The following is a 19,224-nucleotide window of genomic DNA, read 5'->3' as shown; positions in this document are numbered from 1 at the left end:
TTTTGGGGAGGAATTCCAGGAGTTTTCCAAACACTTTGAGTATTTAAAAACAGGAAACTGCCAAATATCAGCTGTTAATTATGTTGCCATAGTATTTTTTTTATTTAAACTAGTATCATATCCATGTTTGGTCGAGTACCCTACCTTCAATTGTCCCCCACTTGGTTTTCCTCCCCAGCAGCCTCCTGCCATTCACTTGGTACTCCTGGTCGCTGCCCACCACGGCAAAAGGAATCATCTCCTGTTGAAGGATAGCGTCAGAAAACGAAGATGGTTGATTCAAGATTCACTGGCTTTGTCCAAAGCAGGGGTCCACCGATATTATTTTTAGAACCAAAAAAGTAGGAATATAAGCAATTTATCACTAGCTGGATGCCAGGAAGTGATGCCATACACTCACTGTGCCACTGGGGTTGTATGTATGAAACACTTGTTCAACTTTTAAATTACATGCTCAAACCATAGACTAAAAGAGTGAGGAAAAAAACAGAGTCACACCAAGTGTATATCTATCGATGAAGATGTACTTGAAATGCCGTAAAGATCTATCAATTGATCTACGGATCAGCGACCATGTTCGAGTCAACACATTCATGGATAAATGTACTGTAGTCTAAGTGGAATTAGTGGTTACAAGGTTTTTATTTTTCGTAACGTAGCTACTGTTATCCATTAAACTCAAAACACACTGATGCTGCGATTGGAGGAGTGTTTTTCAATAGCAGCTTTTCACATCTCTGCTGGAGAGTAGCAGCTTTGTTTGAGAGCACAGAAGAAGAAATTTAGCACCATCTTCCGTTCAAGGCATAGAATAAGTGGGAGGCCTTGGCCACTGGTGAAATATCACTGCTCTTAACGTTTTTTTCACTTATCTGGTGAGGCTAGTGTCAAGCTGGCTCTCACTTCGGGTATCAAGCGCCTGGTCCAGCTGTGGCTGGTGGGGAGTTTGACTAGTAAAGAACTGCGACTAGCGTGCATTAGGGATGGCACTTGAGGTGTGCCAATTGATGTGATGCTGCAGTACTGGTGTGTTTTGGGCTTTAATTTTTTCAGAATGCAACATTATTGATCACTTATAAACAGAATACTACCCAACATCGTTTGAAACACAGAGAGAGGCTGATCTGTTTAAGTTAGAGTTTAGAAATGATCCCCTTACCCTGATCTTCTCATTGATCATTCTGTCCTCTGCATCCTCATCAAACTCTTTCTGAGGGTAAACATCGATCCCGTTGGCTCGAAGCTCTTCCCTGATCTGTAAAGCCAAAATTCAAACAAATTGAAACACAACAAACCACTGCAGTTTTAAAAGGATACAAGCAAAGACCTTTAATACCAGGATTAATAAGGCAGATGTGTTTAATGCTGCCATGAGAGACATCAGACAAGTGCACCTAAATCTGTGTAGTGGATGGATTAAAAGTGGTATTAACGCAGTAATCTGCTTACTAATCACTCTAAATTTTGGGCTTAGTTATTAATCTCTGTCTGTGTACAAACAAAACAGAAAACCTGACATGACTGAAGACACACACAGATTCTCAGAAGGGTGTATGCATAAACCAGGGGGAGTCTAACCTCCTCATTGCTAATGAGAAAGGGGGAAATCCTGTGATCCTTGAAGACTCAGCCAATAAAAACACACAAATGAACGGCTGCAGCCTTATAAACCTGAAGAGGAAGTGTAGAAAATAAAGGGTAAGAAAGAGAGAGGGATGATCTCAAGCTTTTCCTGGAATCAAGCCATGTTTAGTGACTGTCAGAGAGTGCAAAGAGAGGAAACAACCACCGAAGGAAACCACAGGAACTTCTCCAATCTCCGGTTACACCACAAACATGAAAAAAATGCATGCAAGGGGAAAAAAAGAGCATTTCAAGATTATAAACCCTGAACTGTAACAAAAGGAGAAAAACAAAGAGTAAATGGAGCAGAAAAGTAGCTACCTTCTTTTTGAAGAAGTCCCTCTCCTCCAGGGTGAGAGTGTCTGCTTTGGCGATGACCGGGACGATGTTGACGACCTTACTGAGACGCCTCATGAATTCTACATCAAGAGGCCGCAGACTGAAAGAGGAGAAAGAAGACAAATATTAAGGGAGAGGGGAGATATTAGCTGTTAAACACTGGTGTAATACACAAATACACCAGCAGAGAGCAGCTGTGCCTCACTCTCACATATGCAGGCACTCCTGTAGCTACTGACAGACATTATTTACAGTTCCAGCTGTTACATCCATGACCTAATCCTGCTTTACAATGTGTGTGAACAGCTGCATGATGAGGAGGCTTTTTCCAGCAGTAGGACAAAAGCATTAACATCTGGTTACAATGATGCATTCTGCTCTGGCTAACAGCACTTTGATGAAGACCAGGTAACTGTCAATGAAGAGTTTTAAGTATTCCTGCAAGGGCATAGGGCTGGGCAACAGGGATCAAAAATTATATCTACATATGTTTCAGCTGAATGATAATAAGGATAAGTTGGCTAAACACCCTTTTTATGTTATCCAAGGCTATTTTTCACACTTTCCAAAGGTGAAATAAACCTTATTTTAATGAAACATAAACAATAATGATATCGATGATATTGCCTTACTCTATTAGTAATTTCCAAAAACTCTATATCACCCATTTCTACAAGAGCATACTAAAAAACTTGACTGCATGTTCCTTGTCATCCACGCAGACTCTTGGTCTCGCTCCTCCTTCCTGCTTCCCTCTCCCATTAGACTTTTTAAGGCGATCCCTGAGCAGCTGCAGGACAGCCCATGTGACATCTGCAGTGCTGGATCAACATAAAACGTTTGAGCAAAGAGACAGGGGGCCGTTTCACAGCAGCCCCCTGCCTGAGAAAAGACAGACTGGGACAGAGGAGTACAGCTCTTGAATGCTGCTCTGCAGTAAACTATGTGCAGACAATCCACAGCTGCTACACATTTTCCCAAGATCTGCACTCGAGTACGGTTACACAAATGCAAAAGCTATAAAATGAACAGTGAATCATTTCATGGACACATGAGACTGTGTGGACCCTTCCCCTCATTTCTCCTGCTAGTCCTCACAGTTGCTGTGAGCTCTGAGCATTGCAGAGCTGGACAAAGTGAGTGCAGAGAGAGTCGGCAGTTTGTGCTCTTCGATCAGAGCCAGATGTGTAAATCTGAATTAGATCCAGGGAAAGAAATTTGGGACACTTTGCTGCTTCAGGGCTGGAGAGAGGAAACCATCCAGCGTTGCATGTTTGTGTCTTGGGACGTGTTGCATTGTGTGAAGCGGAAATGTGTAATGATGTGTGTATAAAACCAATATAAATAGAAAAGAGAGCAGAGATGTTCTCTGCTGGTTGACACTACGAAACTTGAGAATGAACAAAGAAAATCCATGTGTGATCTGTTTGTACTATTTCTGCCGCTATCAAAGGCGGGGTTTATGTCCTAGTTAATAATATAAAAAAACTTTAATATATTCCTGCAAGCTTTTTTTGCAGAGTAAGATGAAAAGGCAGGCACTCAGGTTATCAAAACTTACAATCCTTTATTAAATTATGCATTTAAAAATGATATGATTTCTGATATTTGGAGGTGTCAGTTTGAAGAGGCATAAGTCCTTGAAAAATACTCAAGGTTTGTAATTTGACAGATGCACAGGAGTGAAATAAGCACACTGTCTAAAATGCTGTTATGTAAGCACTGTTTTTGTACCGTAAGGTTGCTGACAGGGCTTCCAGTAACCTTTTTTGCTCAACAGCTGCTGTGGCCAGTGGTTTTCCAAAGTCAGTAGCCACTCTGCATTTTAACAAGCCCCAGATGTGTTGTCAGACAGCAACGTTTTATAAGGCTTTAGCATGCTAAAATTTAATTCAACTAGATTTACAATCCAATCCATTACTTCCAACCTTCCAGCATTTTTCCTCATCTGTCCTGGATAAAACACAAACTGACAAAGTTTGGCATCTCATATGAAATGAGCACATATCCTGTTGGGACGAAACCCAGGTTTTGTTCTCCCACATCAACCTGATCAAGAATCAATATTTCCAAGAGAGATGTAATAATCTCAGCAGCAGAGCAAGCAGAAAGTGTGCATTTATTAACAGATCTTAGATCACATCATTTCTCCAAAAACAAATAAACTATTTATAGCTCATCTAGGAGTGATGCCCAGGTAAAGTCTGTGTATAAGAAACACTGGAAGTCAATGTCTTTGTAATATGTCTCATATAAATAACAGTCTGATAAGTGGAACAGAAAAAAATAGAACAGATCAGAACAGAAAGTTTGCTGGCCTTTGTGATCCGTTAGACATGAGAGACACTGGCTATTATTTACCTATAAAGCTCTCATTGGAGATCTGCCTTCATACAGAACTTCTTTATCAATCTGGGCAATATTGGCTTTGCAGATATAAGCCTCAGAACAGAGAATTATCTTACCAGCAGATATAAAAACTTCTGCCGATATTAACTACTGATAATTTGGCTATCAAAATCTGCCTGTAACAGCTGTACAAACACATACATTAGTGAAGTTTAGGTTGGACTGACAGATCTATGTCAACTTGTGTCATTTACTTTATACATCAACTCTCCTTCCACTTTTAAGTCTGTTTTAGGGTCTGAATTCTTGTCCTGAACTACATTTAAAAATCAGTCTAAATATCGGTATTGGGTAAAATTAATTTGTAAAACTCGACATACGAATATCTGCAAAAATCCAATATTGTGCATCCCTTAGATCCACTTTTTCATGTGGTCTTGGTATGGGTTTTTGGTCTGTATCAGGGTTCGACTGACAGCTTTCACACCAGAACAAACAAACCGTACCAATTTTAGCTAATGGAACCAAACAGGTTAGGTGTGAGAGCACCCTTAGAGTACAAAGTATGAGGTTTTAATTGTAAGATTCAAACTTTTATTGCCTGTTGTAAAGCCTAGACAAAATCACTTATCTATTAGAGTAACCTCCTGTATTTTTATATTGTAATATGTATAGCAAATAGAAAAGATATCACTTCTTTCTAATATCATCCAGCCCTACCAGGCATGCATGAAACATTCTGCATTATCACACTGTGGAACAGGTAGAAAGAGACTGGCGCTTTTACAAGGCAGCTGTTAAAAATGACCATGATGCACCTTGTTATTTGTACGGAGATGCATTTATCATTTTGCACAATCTGTTTTTCCTTATTAAAACTCCCTGTTTATAAAAACAGGGAAAATCTTCAGGGTAACTTGAAGGTAGACTAGCCAACTGCTGGTTGTTGCTTTATCTTTACTGTACAAACACAGGAGTGGTTTCTCGTTTGCCTCCTTTGAAGAAAGTAAACAAATGTGTTGCTTCTTGAGTTGTTGTGTTTGGCGCTGATAAAGAGGATGTGGGAATTATCATTCAGGCTCTCTGTTATGTATTTCTGTGCTTGTGCGTCCTCACCAGTGTCCGGTAGGAGGGATGAAGTATATGCAGCAGTGGACTCTGGAGTCTGGGATCCTTTTCTTTCTGTTGATGTTGATCTCCTCCTGCAGGTATGCCTCGTACTGGTCGTTGATGAACTTCATGATGGGCTGCCAGCTGCTCAAGATGAGGGAGGAGGGGAAAGGAAGGGATGGATATATATGTAATAGGAAAGGAGGAACAGAACAGGAAAAGAAGGGGTTGATGGGTAAAAGCAGGAAGAAGGGGGCTCAGAGATAAAGAATGAGTGAAGAGGAAAAGTTAGACAACAGGAAAAGTAAAGAGAAGGGGAGGGAGATCATGTTAGACACAATTCATACCATGTATAAAGTCTAAGGAATAATGGGCTTTAGTATTTATCATGTGTACAGGGATATGAATAACCAGGTTTCTCTGTGTGCATGTAAACACCATATCCTGAATGTGATCAAAACCAGGACAAGGCTCATAGCAGGGACACTAAAGGCCATATAAACAAACTCAATGTGATGTACCAGTTCTCGTTGTTGATCTGGTCTCCAAATCCTGGTGTGTCGATGACTGTCAGCTTCATTCTCACTCCCTTCTCCTCGATATCTGCACACAAAGAGACACAAACAAGGTCAGCTGGTTCACTGTATGCTAAAGTACAAAAAAACAACTGAACAAGACCCTGTAGACATAAAATATTATGTTTGGTTCTCCAAATGCAGTGACAAATGTTTTCACAATTTGGAATGACAGTGTAATTGGTGAGGAATTCTTTAACTGCTGCCAAAATGGAAACTTGTTGTTGCTGTTTTTGAAGCCAAAAATATGTTCAAAATTTGCTTTAGAAATGATTACACTAAATTAAAGAGAATTCAAGTTTAACAAAAGAGGTGAAGGGAATTACAGACTAGAAATACAAAGTACTTTCAATGCAGGAAACTACTAAACAGCTCTAAAAGCTTGAGTACAACAAAAATAATGCAGAAGATGTACACAGATAAAAACAAAAAATAATGAAGTATCAGAGTTTTCTGTGGGTAACTTTAAGATAAGAGCCCCAAAGACAAAGGGAGACAAAGGGAGACAAGAAGCAGTATGGGGAGCTTGAAGAGGGTCGTACCATGACTGATGGACTTGATTTCGACTGTTTTGGGGATCTTCTCCTGGGCCATGGCCAGCACAGACTTACGGCTGACTTTAGACTTGAACAGGGTGTTCATTAGAGTCGACTTTCCCAGGCCGCTCTGTCCTGTAAGCAACAAGTCAGAGAGACGGTGAAAAAATGCAACACATAAACCTTGCTTAGATTATTTTCCATTACATTTAAGAACTCTGGGACTTGCAGACCAGCACAGATGTTAGGCTGCAGCAGCAGTGACAAGCTGCAGGTGTGTCTCTGCACAAACACTGTCTGCAGATCCATCAGGACGTGTGACAACAACTTAAACACACCATCAATAAGACGGGCTGGATTCTTATTTACAAAACCAGTTACTAATATAGATGTGGATTATTGTTTTCCAAGTGACCAGAAATAAGGATTTCTCTCTATAGAACAACATGCAGGGAATAAAAGGGAAAATGTTCAGGGGTTTGTAAAAGGAGTGACCAGCAGGTGACTCTACTTCCATCAGGAAAGTCAGACTTAGCCTCAGTCCCATTTTCAAATGCCCCTTGAAACAAAATTAGAAGAAGTATCAACAGCCTTTATGTGGACAGACAAAATAACATCACAAGACATTTCTACTCCAAACATTTTTTCAATAAAATGCTCATTTGAAATTAAAAAGGACCATAATGCATTGAAACAGGAAATTATAAAAGACTCCCTCCACAAAGGATCAGGAAAACATACACCTAGTCATCAACATGCAAAACATAGCAGTAAGGGTAAGGGGTGTATTGGGATTGAGTCTTTGTGTGTAAATGTTCTGTTTTCATCTCTTTCGATGATTTTGAGTTGTTTTGTGTATGAATGGAGCTCTCTATTAAAATAAACCTGCTTTGCCTTTACACTGTAAAATGAAATCCTGAGAGTCAAGTTTGTCACTAGAAAAACTTTCAAAGTTCCTTTTTTTAAAAAATATAATTTGGGGCTTTTACATCTTCATTGATAGAGGAGGACAGTGGACAGAAATGGAAACAGGGATGAGCAATGGGAAAGGTGACGAACCCAGGCAGCCCATGGACACAGGGCCGCCAAGCGGTCTGTGCCCCGGAAAGTTCTTTTTATAGTATAACTTAGACTATCTTTAAAACAACATCATTACACAAATGTTTACTGTAACATGAAGTACATAGTGTCATTAATATAAGAAAAAAAAGGCACCTTTTTTTTTACTCTTTGTCACTTGCAGCCCAGCTAAATCATGAAACTGCACAAACATTAAAAGCACAACAAAAACAGTAGTGAAAGGCACTTTAAAAAGCAGCAAAGTGTAAAAAGCCTGTTAACAACAAACAATAGTAATGTGATAAACAATTAAGTGTTGTTGCTGTGACTGAGGCTTGGGGCTGAACAATTTGGGCAAATAATCTAATTACTATTTTTCCCCCAATATTGTGTTTACGATCTAAAATACAACTAAGTTTTCAGATCTGCATCATAAGTAATTATCAATGCAAAAGCAATTCATCCTTCTATATAACAACAAACACAATATTTGGTAGAATAAAATAAGGCCTAACAATTTTGAAAAACAAAATCTTGTGATTTTTTTTTTTTGACTCCTATTAAAAATGTAATTTGATTTGTTGTAGTGAAAGGAATAATACTTTTAATTCTCTCATTTTTAATAAGACAAACATCTACAAAAAACAAGAAAAGTATGAACTTTGCAAACTTTTCGGGAATAAATGAACAATGGAGTGTTTGCATGATGTGTAGCATAACATCTGCCGAAAAGAATGAAGTGAACTGGTATTTTGAAACACATTTCAGGTTGAAGAAATATTGCCCTATGACGCTGGTTGGCTGTTTTTCTCAAAGTAAAGAAATTACAGCAAGAGCAGAATTCAAAGTGGCAGCTGAAATACTCTCATATGCAGGAGCTGACAACCCATCATTACTGTCATCTCCCTGAGCACAAGGATGAGAACATCTGTGACCTCTGAACATTGCACTAACATATCAACAGGTTAATGAAGAGGAGTTTGGAGGGGCTCAGTCCACTAGACTGATGGGCAGACAAGATTCTCAGTTCAACTTCAGGTTAAGTCCACACAGAGATCTTTGCTGATTTATGACGAGGCACAAAAATGCTGTTGAAACACTGGCTGTCACCAGCTTATGCTGCATTGAAACATGGATCTATACAAGCAGAATAGAAAACAACAGAACTAGAACGGAAAATAGAAACCCAGATCACTTAGAGGAGTTGTTTTTACTGTGGTATTAAATGTTCTTGATCTATTACTATGTGACCAACTAAAGCAAACAGCCATTTAGCATAAAGACTGACCATGGCTGTCCACAAAACCCACACTTCCATTCTACTGCATTCATGCTTTGAGAGATGGCTTTCTTCATTTAAGGATAAGGATGTCAGAGGACCAAAACCCAATCAATGAAATTTTACTGCAGAATTCTTCATGCACATTACTGTTAATTTCCAAGTGTTGGAATGTAAGTTCACCTGAGTCAGACAGTAGTTTGTTTCATTCTGTTTACCTCAACAACTTTATGTAACTCAGTCTGAACCCTGAGGCTGCTTCTTCAACAAGCTGTTTTTTTAAATTTGAGGATGAAACACAGACCAACTGGTGCGATATCATCAAGAGGAGACACAGTACAGAGGAGGTGTGGGTTTTATGGTGGCCTGTCTACTGTTTGTGCATGTAATTAGCTCCTGTTTTTAAAGGTGTCTGATCACAGTGATGACGACTCACTGAGAGGGCTCCAAGGCTGCTCATTAAAAAGTTTAACGCCTTCATTCACTGAAAAACTTTGATTAGAGAGAAAATCTGAATAACAGGAGACACATCAGAACAGCTGATGTTTCCAGGGCGGCTGATGAAGATGTTTCCAAAAATACACGCACACATTTAGTTTAATCATTATGGTTTGATGACTAACATTACCAACTGACTTTAGAGTCTGCACTTGATTACAAGGCTCAGAACTGGAAAATTTGAATCTTTGTGATTACAGATGAACCCTTTCATAGTAAGTTATTATTTTCATAAGGCTTATTTTATTTTTTTAGATCTATTTTTGGGCCTCTTGTGCCGTTATTTTAACCCCTGCTGGGCACACACTTTAAAACTACATAACTGGCTGCTACTTTCCTTTAAACACAGCATCTACACAACATATGAAACATAAACCAGTCTACTAGAAGAATAGCTAATTTTAAATTGCAGTACTCACCAACAACCATTATGTTGAGCTCAAACCCCTGCTTCATGGCCTTCCTCCTCATCTGCTCCAGAATTGCGTCTATACCCACGTAACTAAAGTCCACCACAGGACCTCCGGCCTTCTCTCCATATAAAGCACCCACTGCTGGGGGCACCATCACATCAGGGACCACCACCTCAGACATGGCACTGCTGTTGTAGCTGGGAATCACCTCTGGCTCTGAAGGGAGAAGGAGAGAGACAACAAGAAGGTCAGAGTGGGTTATTTAAAAGGATGAGGGGTATAAAAGAGATGTGGGGGTAGAGAAGTGAGAGATTAATGTCTTAATGGTGTGAGAATCTTAAAACAGGTAATGGAAACCTGCAAATGATCAAGAAACAACATACACAATTGAACACTTAAAGCATCAAGATCAGAACAGCTCCACTACACTACTAGTATACACATTTTTTTTCTTTCAGAGTTCATGCAGAGGATTCATAATGCTCTAACACCTGCCTCTTAAATATGAAGCTGTGTAGATTAGAAACAGGTAAGATGAGGAAAGACACTGACCAGGCACAGACAGCACGCCAGACTCTGTCCATAAAAACCTTGTAGACATGAGACTTGTTCCCACTCAGGGAAAATGCTTCCTGGCTTTCTGCATTTAGGGTGAATATTTTCATCACCATAATCTGAGATAAATCTCTTGCTAATCTCTTTGTCTTACTTTGCACTTTTATTACTTTCTTTTTTTTTACATCTCTAAATAGGAATACATGAGTCAAAGACAGACAGAAATCTTTTTCACCTAATTTAGGACATGGTCACGCTGAAGAGCAGGAAGTGATGCTACTAGACTGGTCTTATGAGTTTGACGTATTTTTAGAGATTTCAGCCATTTCATAACTAAAGGCAGCTTTTGAAAATACTGTTTAAAAGTAACTTTAATCAGCAAAGAAACAGACAAAGAGGTGGTAATGAGATGAGCCTTGAGCGCCCTGACAAACTGCTAAAACGCCGTTACATGCCCCTAATTATGAATAACTTTCATTCTTCTTAAAGCCAAAACAGACATTCAATCTCGCACACAGTGTGCACCGATACAGATATGCGCTATTTTGCCAAAATTGTTTGTTACCATGCTGCAAACAGGTTTATTTTTGCAGTAAAAACTGGTACTTTACATAACATGAATATGTGCATCTGCTGCCAGCCTTCTGCATCAGCTCTATATTTTCAATCACAGAAGTCCCTGAATGAAACAGAAGTCTTTCATTTTCTCATGTGATGGCAATCCAAAGAGACTCCTTGCTAGTAGGGTTGACAAGTTAAAATAGAATTTCAAGACTTAATTTTCAGGAATTTAATCAACAAAATTTAGTATGTACAAATTAAGGGACACCAAGATATGCTCATGGGCTGATTTTGTTGGCTAAGCCAGCCGTTTCTCTTTGTTTCTGGTCTTCACATCTTTTTCTCAGCATTAGAGTAAATGAGCATATGTTCCAGAAATCCATGAAAATAACTAACACTGAATGAATAAAGTAAGCTGTCTGTTCATCAGCACTTATGATGTACCTGCCAGAGAATTCAGTGTCTGATTATAATGTTAAGGTGAGGTCTGATCAATCAAAGACACAAATTTAAAACCCCTCCTGAGATTCAGCACAGTTGGTCTCCTTCCAGTGCAGATTTTTGACTCATCAGAAAACTATTAGAAAATAAACTCTGTAGTATTAGAGTACTTTGCACTTGGCAGGAGGATCCCCCTTCAGTTTGTTTGGATAATGGTTAGCTTAATGTCTTTCCTTGGAATGCTTGAAAATGTGTGGCCAATCACAAGATAAATATTCAACATTTTACACCCTCTTTAAGGACAACAGTATGCCTGTAGAAAGTGCCTGCAGGTCTGTTTAACAATGTGTTAAGTCAGCATAGAAGAATTTACAGAGTGTATGTTTGTGCCTGTATGTACAGTGGTTCATGAAGCTGCTGCCCCCTCACAAGGCCTCTTTTCCTGTCGCTCTGTACTGTGCAGAGTTACTGTCCTGTTAATGTGGGAGAGGAAAAGACAGAGACGACTGGGGCTGAAACTTGATCCACTCACCCACATACCCCGGGTCAAGCACACACACCAACGCAGTACAGTTTTTAAGCGCATTAAAACATGAAAATGTACAGGCAATCCGTCCAAACCTGCTGCCAAGAATTTAACAGCCTCGTTTTTCCAGCTCAGGCACAAAAACTGGGCCTGCCATGGGGAGAAGAAGTCCAGACAACAAATGGGTTTACTCAGGAATTGGAAAAGTAAGAGCAAAACTTGATTAACAAGCACACATTTCAACCTGGCACTGTACCGATTCATGGAAGAAAAACAGCACTAAAGGCACTACAGTAGACAATATGGTTGTTGCAACTCCAGAAATGTGTTCTGATACAGTTCTAGTATATATGAAAAGATACTGATACCTGTTATGGTGCCACTGCAGCATACACAGAAGTTCTAACACTCAATACTGGACAATCTCTTTATTTTAATGACCCAAAATGCAGACAAACTTCTGAACACTATCCAAATATATAAATACAATGGCAAAGATGGGGCACCAAAACATTGCAGAAGTATTTCAGCGATCAACAGGGGCAGGGCACACGTGTGACCACTTTAAAATCATAACTAATTTCAAGAATATGGGAGACTACAGACACAAGGACAGTGTGTCCTTGCAAGACCTGCTGTCTGTACTAACAGTCTCAAAGTGGAGGTTCTACTGATATAAGATCTCATAGAAACTTGAGTGATCAAACTAAACTCCAGAAAAAATATGGAGGACAATCGACACTGTTGGCCTTTCAGGGATACATCTCCCATGAGACATTATAAAGACACCAGTATTGTTGCTACTATTCCACAAGCTGAGGCCTGTACAACGAAGCTGGATTAACAAGTCCGGGATATCTCTCTGTTAGCGGGATTGATTCATCAAGACATTCGCAATCCGGATCAGCTGTACGACAAAGCTGGTTATCAACTCGCTAATTGCAGCCAGGGTTTTCCAAGCTGGATCAGTGCGTGCTCTCGTAAAAGGGGTGGTGTTTGCAGCGTCTGACCAGTCGCAAACATGGAGAAACCCTGCATTTCTCCATGGAGGAAGAGACAATCATTCTTAAAAATATGAGGAATTTAAATCAATCATCCAGGCCAGAAGCAACACTGTTGCCGCAGCAAACGCCAGGGAGGAATGCTGGCAGAAAACTGCCGACTCTGTTAATGCGTAAATTCGTCAGATTATACAATATTAATTCATCTGACAATATAAACAGACAGCACTCTGATCACTCAGTTTCACTTTATAACGGCACAGATGTTTGGGGCAGAACTTCCTCAGTGAGTTTTGTGTTTTAATATTAATTCCTCACCGTGACGGCACGAGTAGTTGTGCATTTCATTAATCCATGTTTCTGCAGTAAAGGTCTTTACACACTGGGTCCGTGATTTTGGGATGCCTTTTTTTCGGATTAATCCGAAAAACCATCACGCACTCGGACCTTGCACACTGGGTCTGATATGTTTTTATTTGCCTTCACTGCGAAAATTCGTAAAAGGTGGTAAATAGTTTCGTACTGCGAGCCTGCGTCTCTGTCACTCCTTTAAAATCCTGCTGGATCCATCCTGACACAGAGCTTCATTCAGCACCCATTCATGCGTCATAGCGCTGAGACAAGTTGGAGAGATGGAGGGCAACTTTTTTATTCAGTCTCTGAGTAGGCTACAAATGTAGCCTGTGCCTTTATCTGTTATATTTCCATTGCTGATATCCACATGACACACCTGCAAACTACGGTGTTTTAAGTGAGGTTTAGGGAGTGGGAGAGAGGGAGGAGTTGGACGGGGGTGAATGAGCGAAGACAGAAAGCAACAGGCGCTGATCTGAATCACCTATCACCCATCTATCAGTTATATTTCCATGGTTTATATCCACATAATAATTGAGCAAACTTTGGTGTTCAAAGTGAGGTTTCAGGGTGAGAGAGAGGGAGGAGGGGTCCGGTGAGGGTGAGCAAGCGAGGAGGAAGCAGTGGACACTGTTTTGAATCATCACTCACCCATTTAAATAGCTTGGACTGATGCAAAATTTCACATAAAATCGAGCCTGTTCTGAAAAAAAAAAATAACTGATGAAAATTTCAGTGTGACCATTATTATTAACCCATTATTTCAGTGGCTACCTTAGTGGAGCAAAAAGGACTTGGGAACAAGTGAAGATCAAATATAAAAACATACATCAAAGCGGTGAGTGACAAGGCTTTATTTCTCCACACTGTCTCTGTTGTATGGATGAAATCACCGGAATTTATCTATTATCTATCCCTAAATATTCTTTCTCTCCTAAGCGCTCTTCTCTTCTTCCGTGCACCAACCAGGATCTTCTAAGAATGGGCAGGCCATTTTCCAAGAGAACTGATTGGTCAGGAGGCAACTCCACATTTATTATATTAACACAGCTTTTATTCAACTGCTGACTTTTAAAACACTTCTTCTTCAAAGTATAGATTCAGGCACACTTTAAGCAATGGTATCTTTTAAAAACTATCAATTTAGCACCAGTATAAGAAAAAACCCAAATAATACCCAACCCTACTCTGGGAGCAGTTGTGTTGATGTCTGCTGCAATTTCTGGATAAGAGAAAATCCAGCTTCGTCGTACAGGCCTCTGGTCCTTTTCAATAGTCCACATGGCTCTCGGGTAGGGATGCGTATCGAAATCTGGCACCAACATATCTGATATCTACCGTACCAAATTCCTCATCTCTCCAAAGGAGAGACATGAAATGCATTATGTGACGAGTTTAGTAAGGGAAAACCTTGACAAGATTCTTGGAGGTTGATTTGATAAACATTCATTCTGTCACATTCATATGGGTCAATCAGAGTGACTGGACATATGATTGAGTGGGTATGCATGGCCCCACCAAGGAGTAAACTACATTACTGGAGCTCGACAGGCTGCTGCTGTCATTGTTCACTATTGGTGGAGCAAAAGTCCATGAATCAAACTCATGCCTAACAGCAAAGACATCTTTTTTGTCAAGAAAAAGCCTTCTGGGGCACAGGTGGCCTAGTGGTTTGGGGCACGCCCCATGTACGCGGTAGGCCCGGGTTCAGATCTGGCCTGTGGCACTTTCCCACATGTCTCTCCCCAGTTCTCTTGTCCCTGTTTCTGATTCTGTCCACTGTCCTCCTCTGTCTATAAAGACATAAATAAAAGCCCAAAAATAAATCTTTATAAAAAAGGAAAATCCTTCAATGTGGTTCTTAACTCTTTCTTTCAATGAAAACATCTCCAGATTTAACAAAAACATGTCCAATTCTGTTAAAAACTGCTGCCAAAGCTAATCACTTCACTAGTGGCAGCATTTGTTTACCAGCTTGCTGTAATATTTAACCACACCCATAGCTACTGCCTCATTCTCCTCAAATGACGCTGATTGGTCTTTCAATTCTCAGAGCAGGCATAAACTTTTCAGATTGGAGCTTGGAAAGATGGATCTGCTTGACGACAGAAATGGAATCTGGCAGACACTTGCTTTGCAAGGTTAGGGTGGGGGCTGCTTTGGGGCTTTATTGGCTCAAAATCGCCCAAAATCGTCTAGAGTGTAGCAGCCTTATTCAGTTCTCTCTCTAGAAACATGACTGAGAGCTGAAGATTTAAAAAGCTTTGTTCTTTTCTCTGTAGGGCATTAAATCGGGGATGGTGTTATAACAAAATTTACTTTCTAAAAGAATCATAAATTTTGAACACCTTAACTCCACACAATGTCATTTTCTACATGAGTTTTTCTTCACAATGTGCTTCATTGTGTGTGTATGTGTGTCACTGAGACCCACCTATGAAAGCAGCTCTCCTGGCCTCCTTCACCACTTCCCCATCCTGTTCCAGCAGTCAGTCATCAACTCACCCACTGCCCTCCACCTCTCCTCTGCTCTGTTCACATTCCTCTACCTCTGCTCCTGTCTTTTCCTCCCATCCTCCCTCTTTCCTCTCAGCACAACCTCATTTTATCTTATCTCTGCTGTTGTCGCCTCCCCCTCTCTACTCCATCTTTTTATTTTCTATTGTCTATCCTGTCTTTATTCTGATCTTCTGTCCTTTTATAAACTTTCCTGGAGTCTTTTGATTACCTTTATCTCTTTCCAACACATCTTTTGTCTCTTTTTATCCTTCACTGACCACTCCTCGTGTCAGTCCTCTTTGCTCCAACCATGCCTCTTTGACAGCGCTGTGTTGTAAACAGAGATGTTGGCCAGAGGCTTGAAAACCTTTATAAACGAGGCTGTGACAACAGAGTCTTACCTGAGGCAGGATACCAGAAAACATCAAAGAGAGGGGACATAAAAAGGATGATGGAAACAGACATTTCAGAAAAAGTGTCTGTCTCTGTATTCTCCATCTAACAGCAGCTACTCTTGCTTGACTTTTAAATAAAAGCCTTCATCCTTCCTTTTCATAATAGCTTATTATAAAAGAAATGTTGTTTTGCACACATGTTTATGCACCGTCCGATACAGATTTGTTTAACTTTATAGTTTGCTTCATTTAGCCATGCTAAATGTAAGCATTACAAATCAGAAATCAATAATTTTTGCTACTTGAAAACACTTGCACGTGCAAGCTACCATTTTTATAGCAGCAAAGAAGAACCAAAGGACTCAATGCAGCAGCAACGTATGGCAGCTGCCTTATATTCATTATTATATGAATCTGTTGAAAACCTTTCAGAGTAGCATTGTCGTATAGGATCAGAAGTGGGACGGGTTGTTAAAAGTTAAATAACTTTTGAACCTTACCTTAAAGCCTCTTACTTGTTAACCTCTTGAAACTAGCCATTGTGCTGTTCCATGTTGCTATCTACGCCTTTGAAGCCCTTATGGAAGCTTTTCTGGTGAGCCTGGAACTTGAGTGACTTTTCGGGGACTTTAAAGATAAATCCCACACTAGAACTCAATTTTTGATCATTTACTGCCAACGAATGCTAACGAGTGCTGTCAGCCAATCGCAGGCTGTTCCATCATCACATTGTGCTTTGTCAAATTGTGCAGCTTAAACATGCCGATATTTTTAGAGACTTCCTGAATAGCTCATTGTAGAGAGAAAGGTAGAGAGAGAGCCTGTGACGCGGCCCTCTGTGTCATTGTTATTTTGACATTTAGCAGTAAAACTCACAGTAATCAGCAGAAAAAAATCAACTTCAAGTGTCACAGAGAGGCTGAACAGCACCATTCTAACCGTTGAGCCATATTCTGAGTAGAGCTTGGTCTTAATTTACATGTGTTTTAAGGATTTATTGCGCACCATCAACAGCTGTATCTATAATTTTTGCGAGTCCTTGTTATACTGAGAATAATGCCTCTAAAATCTCATGCTATCTGCTCTGTACGACAGAAAGTAAACACACATAAATCTCACAGTGAAGGGGAAAAAACAATAAAGCTATCAGAAGACAGAATGAACCAGAGAGGGGCAGTGAGGATAGTACAGTTTTTCTCAGTATCCTGCATCTCAACTAACCGGTTTCCCGGAGAGAAGCTGCAAGACTCTTCACAGCATTGTTTATCTGCCCTTCATGAATACAAACTGCCCCTTTTCATCCAGTTCAAGAAGAGTCAAACACCGTAAACGACTTGGCTAACATACAACACACAAAAGGAACACAAGGTCCTGGAGCATGACTGTGGGAAACCCAGCTCTTTACCCAGCAACTGAAATAAATATCTCTCATTCTAGGTAGTAAAGGGATTCAGTCCTGAAAACCCACAGTGAACCAACGTTGATTTAAGAATTTTAAGCTGTAAGTGAGTCAATAAAACCAGACCAGTGAAGGACTCAGGAGTAGCTGATTGTTAAACATCTGGATGAAGTGACCATTAATCAGACAAGACAGAGGTATTCATACTCTGAGCCTGTCCACGATGTCCTGCCAGAGCTGCAGACTTAAAACTGCTCTAAGCCAGTAAACACAGGTGTCAGGAGGCAGCCGGTTGGAGCCTGACCCTGTAAATGTTAGCAGACATTTGACCTCCGCATGAAAAATGTCTGGCCCTGAAGGATTAGTGGTTGGTGAACGTTACTCAAACCCTTCCAGACAAGCCAGACTGAAAAATATAGAGGTTCATTTCAGGTCGTATAAGAAATAAAGCACCTCTTATTGTGTAAAAATCAGGTTTGTGAATGTCTTGCCAGGTGTTCTCAAATATAATCTGCTTTAAGTGTAGGCACTGTAGGTAATAATTGGTGTTAAATGAGGTCAACTAATCTGGCTCCATCTTTGTAAAACAATTACAGTTATTAAAATATGCTGTTAATATTTGTTCAGTGTTTAAAATGACTGGTGACATTTACTTGCACTTTTTCAGAGTTTTAATAGTCAATTTGATTTAAACTAATAAAAACTCACTGTGAACCAAATTCAGATTTTTGATTTTTTCAGTTTTGATGACATTCGCTAAGCTCATGATGTGATTTCAGCAAGTATGCTTTGGACAAGGTGATAAAGGTGATTTCAAGGTCAAACAAAAGCAGTCGTGTCAGAATGGGAGGTCTTGTCATTTTCTTGCTGCAGTTTCTTGATTGCCTTGATGTGCATTTAACTACCTTACTTCATGCTCGCACATACATGCATGACAGTATTTTTTTTGCACTTTCTCTTCCTTTCACGAATGTTTACATGCATAAATCTGCTGTATAACACACTTGTCACTTGACACTATTGGTGCAACCAATGTATTATAGAGTGCTAATTTAAAGTAGACGTACTCCCTTTTTTCCACTTTCTAAAACCACCCCTGTTATCTAAATAAAACGCCTGTCTTAGGTAGAAATAAAATACGGTTACAGAGGAGGTTTTAACCCTATGTTAACCAGCTCTAGACAACTTTTCTCAGAACAGCCTATTATAATAAAAAGGCTGCAAAACATCAAGCTCTAAACATCCTTTTCTTCAACCTTGGCTTTAAGAATATGTGTGCTGCAGTAATGTCACTTGAATTAAAAAAAACATTGAGGACTATAAAGACAAAATAAAAAACTAAACAGAAATTAAAACTCGAAGTTTTTTATGTGACACACAGTAGACAATGAATAAGATGTTTTTGCACCTACTTTCTCTCCCATCTCTTGGGGACCAAATAGTGAAAAATAATAATTCTGTTCATCAGCAGTTCCTGTCTGCAGTGACACAGACTTCCACATCACAGGCTCTCTCTTTCTCTCCATTATGAGCTTTTCAGGCTGTCTCTTGCTCGATATAAGTAAAGACGTGCAGTTTGACAAAGAAGAAGAAAGAAGAAGAAAGAATGTCATTGGTTTTCACAGTCCTATACAAAGGATTGTGGTTTACAAATTGGCTCGCAGCAAAAAAACAACGGATTAAAAATTTTGCAAAAAACACAGTAAATATGT

The 19,224-nt window shown here is 39.8% G+C and overlaps 1 protein-coding gene across 6 annotated transcripts in view; it reads right to left on the bottom strand.

Annotated features, from left to right (window-relative positions):
• LOC121529223 (septin-9-like) overlaps positions 1-19,224 on the bottom strand; it is a 136,000-nt gene that overhangs the window by 5,608 nt on the left and 111,168 nt on the right. For all 6 annotated transcript variants that reach the window (XM_041816986.1, XM_041816987.1, XM_041816989.1 and 3 more), the window contains 7 exons: positions 9,788-9,997; positions 6,539-6,667; positions 5,943-6,024; positions 5,428-5,565; positions 1,945-2,062; positions 1,160-1,255; positions 145-241 (listed from right to left, as the gene is read on the bottom strand). In XM_041816986.1, the coding sequence (XP_041672920.1) occupies positions 145-241; positions 1,160-1,255; positions 1,945-2,062; positions 5,428-5,565; positions 5,943-6,024; positions 6,539-6,667; positions 9,788-9,997 (870 nt within the window). The remainder of the gene's footprint in view (positions 1-144; positions 242-1,159; positions 1,256-1,944; positions 2,063-5,427; positions 5,566-5,942; positions 6,025-6,538; positions 6,668-9,787; positions 9,998-19,224) is intronic.

This window comes from Cheilinus undulatus, linkage group 21 (assembly GCF_018320785.1).
Source record: "Cheilinus undulatus linkage group 21, ASM1832078v1, whole genome shotgun sequence".
Taxonomy (NCBI): domain Eukaryota; kingdom Metazoa; phylum Chordata; class Actinopteri; order Labriformes; family Labridae; genus Cheilinus; species Cheilinus undulatus.
This window is presented reverse-complemented; position numbering and strand designations above follow the sequence as displayed.